Raw genomic sequence first — 6,344 nt, forward strand, 5'->3', positions numbered from 1 at the left:
GGCCGGGGCGCCCCCGCCCGCCGCTGCGCCGGTGTTCGAGGCGGGGGGGAACGACGACGTTTGGGGAGGAGGGGGGTTTTGGGGGAGCATTCCCGTTTTGGTCCTGTTTTATCCCACGATTGCACACTCCTGCCTTAACGATGTTTTCCGTGCAATTACCACTCCGGGTAAACGGGGGCAGGCTGAAGCCGTCCCGGGCCGAATAACCCTGATACTGCTTGCAGAAGAATTGGCGAATGCGCTCGCTCCGGGAGCGGTTCTGCTTATAGCGTGCCGAAAGCATGGCGTTCTTATAAGCAAAATTTACGTATTTGTACGTAACGGATTTGTGCTGATGCAGGGAACGCTGGAGCGGGCGAGGGATGGGGTCGGCCGGGCGCAGGAGTAAGGGCGAGAAGCGAATTGGCGTGGGAAATTTGGCGTGGAAATTTTCGTAGCTGTTGCTTTAAGGTGCCTGGTTCGGGTAGCCGGTAAATTGCTCGTTTCATTCGCAGGCTTAAGCCAAAGTTACTTTTATTAAAAGCAGAAAAGGATGTGCAAACGTTTGAAAGTTTTCCCGTGGTGTTCCCAAATTCAGCGGTTAAGAACAGTTTGAAATACAAAAGAAAACCAAATAAATGTGTTTTTGTTCGATAGCGTTTTGACAACCATAGAATCGACGTGCAAATTTATTTTTCTTTTGGGGACGGGAGGTAAAATTTACGGACGGTGTGGATGAGAAATACCTGGCAATGTTTCCGTGTGGGGAGGCGCCTTCACGCGGGACCCGGCGTCGGTTTTTTCACGGATTCCCGCGCTCTTTATGGGGACACGGGGATTAAATCCTGCCTTCGCTGAAGTCGCTAGCTAAAGCCGAAAATTTTCTCAGGCCGTGGCCCGTAGTTTGCCCCCCTCCCGTTAGAAAGGCGAGTGGGGCGGCGCGGATGCTGAAGGGCTCCGGCGGGCATTTTGCTAAGGGTGCTGCCAGAACCCCTCGGCCATTGCATTGCCCGCCCGGAGGAGACTTTAAATTCCCAGTTGGGCACCAGCTCTGATGAGGAAGCGGAGCTGAAATGTTGAGCCCCTTTTGCTGTGGTGTAACGGGGAGGTGGCACTTTCCCTTCTGCCGTACAGAAGCCGGGGAGAGCTTTAAGTGCGAGCGCTGCGGCAAGGTTTTTGCCTACAAGTACTACCGGGACAAGCACCTCAAGTACACTCGCTGCGTGGACCAGGGGGACCGCAAGTTTCCCTGCCACCTCTGTAACCGCTCCTTTGAAAAGAGAGACAGGCTGAGGATCCACATTCTGCACGTTCACGAAAAGCACAGACCCCACAAGGTGAGCCCACTCCTGGGTCTTTCCACGTCTACGGGCTCTTCTGGGGGGCGGGGGGGATTACCGAGGCTGTTTTCGCCAGGGTGAGATGCTGATGTTGTTCCCCCTCCCCCAGATTCCCTGGCAGTTCCCTGGTGGGACCACTCTGCCTGTACAGGCAGAAGTTTGTCTTGTGCAGCAGAGCTTTGTTGAAAAAATTTTCTGGATTGATATTGGGAAAACAAACCCCACAGCCTCAGTGAGGCTTTGAACAGAAACAACATTTCTCCCGGGCTTTTTGGATGTGTGCGCGTGGGTTTTGCTACTTTTTTTACACGGTGTGCGGCTAAATTGTGTGTCAAGTTGCTCCGCATGCCCAGGATCAGGAAAGACAATGTCCCACGGCCCTCACCTCCCCTCTTTCAGCCCGAGAAGTGTCAGACAGACAGACAGACATCCATGTCTGTTGGACACAACAGGAGTTTAAAAAGTGCAACATTCAATGTGGAGCAGATTTTCAATTGATGGAAGCAAATCCTCGCTGAGGTACTTGCTTCATCTCCACCAAGCACCTCTCTGTAGCATCGTTTTTCTCCAGGAGCACTGGGAGCGGAAAAATCAGACTTTTCCTAAAGGCTTGGGAAGGGCAAGTTCCAGTGCTTGAAATGTCACAGTTAAATCAGTCCTGAAAATCTTCCAAATACCTCTTTTATAGATAGTCCTGGAATAATAATGAGGTTTTCAGGAAAAGCTTTTCTAAATAAATCAGCAATATTACAATGTCAGAATATCACATTGATTTAGTAGCAGATGAAAAATATAATTCTGTTAAATATTATGTAATTATTTTCTTTCCTTTCCTATTTATTTTGGAATGCATACAAAAGAAATACTTTAGAACCGCAGGAAGATAAACTTGTTCTGAATATATTGCATTTGTATGAGAACAGATCAGCTCAAAAAGCAAGGCTGGAAAACGTGTCAGTAAAAAAAAATGCTTCCTTTCAAGATCAGTCATAGCTTGTCTTATTTTGGAGTTATGAAAGGTAATTTCCTTCAAATTATTGTGGGGGGAAAATTATTTTGGAATCAGTGTAAGTCTCTCAGATGACTTCAGCCCCCTCTGAGCTGGGTTTTGCCCTGTCGCTGCCAGCTGCAGGGCGCACACCACGCCACCAAGACGGTGGGTCCTCGGGTCGGGGACCGAAGTGCTGCTCGTTTCCCTCCTCTAAGGAGAGGCACTTCTGACAGATCAAGCCGTAGGCTAAGTGCTGTGGCTGACTCATCATTTCTGAAAAACGGTCACTATTTTAAAAGGTCCACTTAAGTATTTTTTTTTTAGGAGGTTTATCTTATTTGTTGAGCAAAAATGCAAAATAACAACTAGAGCTTCATTTGCATTTTTAGGGAAAAAAAGATTTTTTACTGAAATTTTCAGGTTTTGATTACTGGTAGTCAATATCTTCTGATAATGTTCTGAAGAAGGACTCTTTTTAATGAAGCATTTTTAACTACGCACACAAAAAAGCTTTAAAATTTTGCATTATTTCTCTTTTTTTAAAAAAACTCTGTTCTTAAAACCAGATTAAAATTCTGACTATTTCAGATTGTTACTGCTAAAATTACTATTGTGTTTGTATATACATAAATATATGTACGTAGTTAAAAATATATACATAAATATATGTAGGAAAACACATGCGCACATCATCCCCATACCTAGTTTTTCTTTTTAGCTATGCTGTTTGCTTCCTTTTGACTTTATCCCCCCCTTTTTTTTTTTCCCCGCAGTGCTCAGTGTGTGGGAAGAGCTTTTCTCAGTCCTCCAGCCTGAACAAACACATGAGGGTTCACTCCGGGGAGCGCCCCTACAAATGTGTCTATTGCAACAAGGTACGGCAGAGCCCCGTCCCGTCCCTCCGTCCGTCCTCTGCTGCGCTCAGCACCACACCACGCCTGGGGGAGGTGGCTCTTCCCATGCTCCGTTTCCTTTTTTCAAGTCTTCTGTTTCTTTTCTGTTTTCTTCAAGAAAATGCCTTCTGTTTCGGTTGATAACCGTATACATTCTGGGCACAACTGAGAGCTGACATGACAGGGCTGGTTGAGACTGAAGGTCTGGTCTCCAGCTGATGTGGAATTTGTGTTTTGTCCCAGCTCAGAGAGCTGCTGCAGGAATATGGTCTAGGAAAGCTTGAGAGCATTTCAAATACCACCCAAGGCACACAGCTGGAGCCAATGTTCCCCCTTTTCATCAGGTGATGGGTAGTTTTTGATATCACTGGTGCTGCTTCCGGGGTGCAGATTTGGCCCCTAAGCTGAACCTGAGCCATGGGACTTTGTGCATGCTTACCTTGAGGTGACGGGGCAACCGATGTGCAACTGGGGCACGGAGCTCTCATTTGAAAAAGAACATGGATAGAGCCCAGACAGCATGGATCGACGCTGTGCTCAGCCGTTACTGCCCTTTGCAGCGGGAGTGGTTGGGGTGAGCTCTCCCAGCAGAGGGAGGGTGGATGTACTGGCTGCTGCTGCATGAATATTGGTAGGGCTCCAGGTGCTGTGGAGTGTCCATGCAATGTAGAGGCATCGCCAGCGTGTGGTAAGGTGCTGCTGATTTTCGAGAGAGAAAGGTGTTGTTTATGACTGGCTGGACTAGCATACAGCTGAACTGTCCTGTAGTAAAGAACCTTAGAAGAAGCTCCTTTTGGCTATTATATTTTTTTCTCTCCCAGGCATCCCGAACACCTGTAGGCAGAGTTTAGGATGAAATGTCATCCTTTAATCTTCCCATCACAGGAAGAGATGACAGAGCTTTACAGGTTGCTCTTCATGTGAAGAGATCTCTAGGAGGCATGGGACCCTTGACCGGCCCCCCACCGTTCTGGTAGGACTGTTGCAGATTGGATCAGCTTAAACCATTAGTCCTCTGGCTGCAGGATGCAGTTATCCTGCGAGATGGCAATCATTTCTGTGGCTGGGAAACCAGGGGCTATGTTAAAGCATCCTCACCTGCTCCTCCTGCACAGTCAAAACTCCTCTTTGCCTCTTCTACTTCTAACAGTGGTTGCGCTGCAGGGCAGCTTTGCTTTCCCTGCCCCTTTGCCAGCCGTCCTGGGGACATTGTGAGATTAAAGGAACAGTGTGGTGCCAAGATCACCATTCTGGCCCTTAAACACACTTTGGCCCTGTTGATAAATATCTCCAGGAACTTCTGTCCAGGCATCTCGGATCTGTTTGTGCTCTAAGGTTCCTAGTGAGAAGGTGCCCGAGATGTAGTGCTCTTTGCTGTGAAAACTTATTTGTGATAGTTCAGCAAAGTAATGGTGCTGAGGATTTTTTTGGTGTGGGCTGCAAATAGTGAAGGACCTGAAAGTGTCTCTCTTGGGAACAGAAAAAATGGGGATGTTTGCAACATTCCTACTCAAGTCTTGGTGAGAGGGTTTTCTCCCCACATGCAGGGGGAGTCTTTACGAGGGGGTCAAAGTGTGCTTGTGCACATTTTGCTACTCATGGGGGAGGGAAACAGGCTGCAATGTCTGGCTGAAGGAAGAGCAGAGTATGATGGAGGGGGAAAATGAAACCCAAAGAGATGGATGCTGGACTGACTGCATGGATAAATTCTGGCAGCTGAATCCCCAAGCCAGTCTGTGTAAACATGAAAGGGTTTAACTCTGAAGATCATAGAATCATAGAATCACTTTGGTTGGAAAAGACCTTTATGATCATCGAGTCCAACCTTTAACCTAACCCTGCCATCCCACCACTAAACCATGTCCCTAAAATGCAGATGAACCTGCATTATGTCTCCCAAGCATAAAGGAACTGCAAATCTCATTAGAACAGTATTGACTTCTTATCCTTTGACACGTAGAAGGTATTTACTGGTGCCTCTGGTCAGAAAGCTTTCTCTGAGCTTCATCTAACTCCGTGGACTCAGTCATGTCTGTAGAGCTGAATGCAATAGCTGTTGGCTTCTGGTTCCTTGTTGCATGGAGCTTTTGCTTTTTCTCCACTTACCTGAGGATGTGAGCCATTTGAGGACTTATTTTCAGGGTACAGTGCTTTTGATGAGGTCTGGGTTAGCTGAACCTGGGGATTACATATGTGAAAATAGATTACTTTCAACTTTTCCCCCTTCCTGATCCCTGCCCTTTCAGGCATTCACGGCATCCAGCATCCTGCGCACCCACATCCGCCAGCACTCGGGGGAGAAGCCCTTCAAGTGCAAGCACTGCGGCAAAGCCTTCGCCTCTCATGCAGCCCACGACAGCCACGTGCGCCGCACGCACAGCAAGGAGAAGGGCTGCACGTGCTCCCTGTGTGGCCAGCACTTCCCTGAGCAGGAGGATTACCACTTCCACATGAAGATTCACGCCGCCCATTAGTCAAGAAGCCCCGCGGACCTGTCCTGGACCAGCTTCGCGTGTGTATCAGTCTATGTGCATGTGTTTGTGCGTGGTTGTGTGCACGCCGCAGGAGGTGACATTTGCCCTCACAATGACTCCTTGGGTACATCCAGTCTTTGGACCCTGGGCATATTTCTGAGTGCAGGGACGGGAGTTTCTCACCTTGGGTACCCTGATGCCACACTGGGTTGAAGTCCAATGTGAGCTATCCCGCCTTTCCCTTCCTTTTCTCCCATACCCTAATTTCCACAAAAGGGAAACACAGGCAGGAGGGCATTTCACCTCCCATGAGCCTTTTGCACCCAAGTGTCACTGTGAGAAGTGTTTCTGTGCCTCTAATGCACCATGTCTATCGACTGCCCGGTGCTGTCCATACCAAAGCTTGTGTGAGGGACGTTTTTACCAAGTGCATTTCCCCAAAGCCCATTTAACCTGATAATTTTGTTTGTGTGCGTGATCAGGTGTGGGGTCTACCTCCCCTTAACATGCAAGTCTTCTGATGACTCTGTTTGAATGTGAACTGCCTCAGAGATACTGACTGGTGGACCAGCACAGGGGTATTTAAATTCCATCATTCAGCTGCCACACCACAAGGAGCTCCAGGGCAGCAAGACCAACTCTTCCAGAGGATGCTGGACCCCAGGGA

The 6,344-nt window shown here is 48.2% G+C and overlaps 1 protein-coding gene across 1 annotated transcript in view; it reads left to right on the forward strand.

The window, feature by feature from the left end:
* PRDM14 (PR/SET domain 14) overlaps positions 1 to 5,677 on the forward strand; it is a 7,996-nt gene extending 2,319 nt beyond the window's left edge. The window contains exons 4-6 of the mRNA XM_009634460.1: positions 1,114 to 1,316; positions 3,084 to 3,185; positions 5,450 to 5,677. Coding sequence (XP_009632755.1) covers positions 1,114 to 1,316; positions 3,084 to 3,185; positions 5,450 to 5,677 — 533 coding nt within the window. The remainder of the gene's footprint in view (positions 1 to 1,113; positions 1,317 to 3,083; positions 3,186 to 5,449) is intronic.
* Positions 5,678 to 6,344: the final 667 nt, after the last annotated feature.

This window comes from Egretta garzetta, unplaced genomic scaffold (genome assembly GCF_000687185.1).
Source record: "Egretta garzetta isolate BGI_Z169 unplaced genomic scaffold, ASM68718v1 scaffold251, whole genome shotgun sequence".
NCBI lineage: Eukaryota > Metazoa > Chordata > Aves > Pelecaniformes > Ardeidae > Egretta > Egretta garzetta.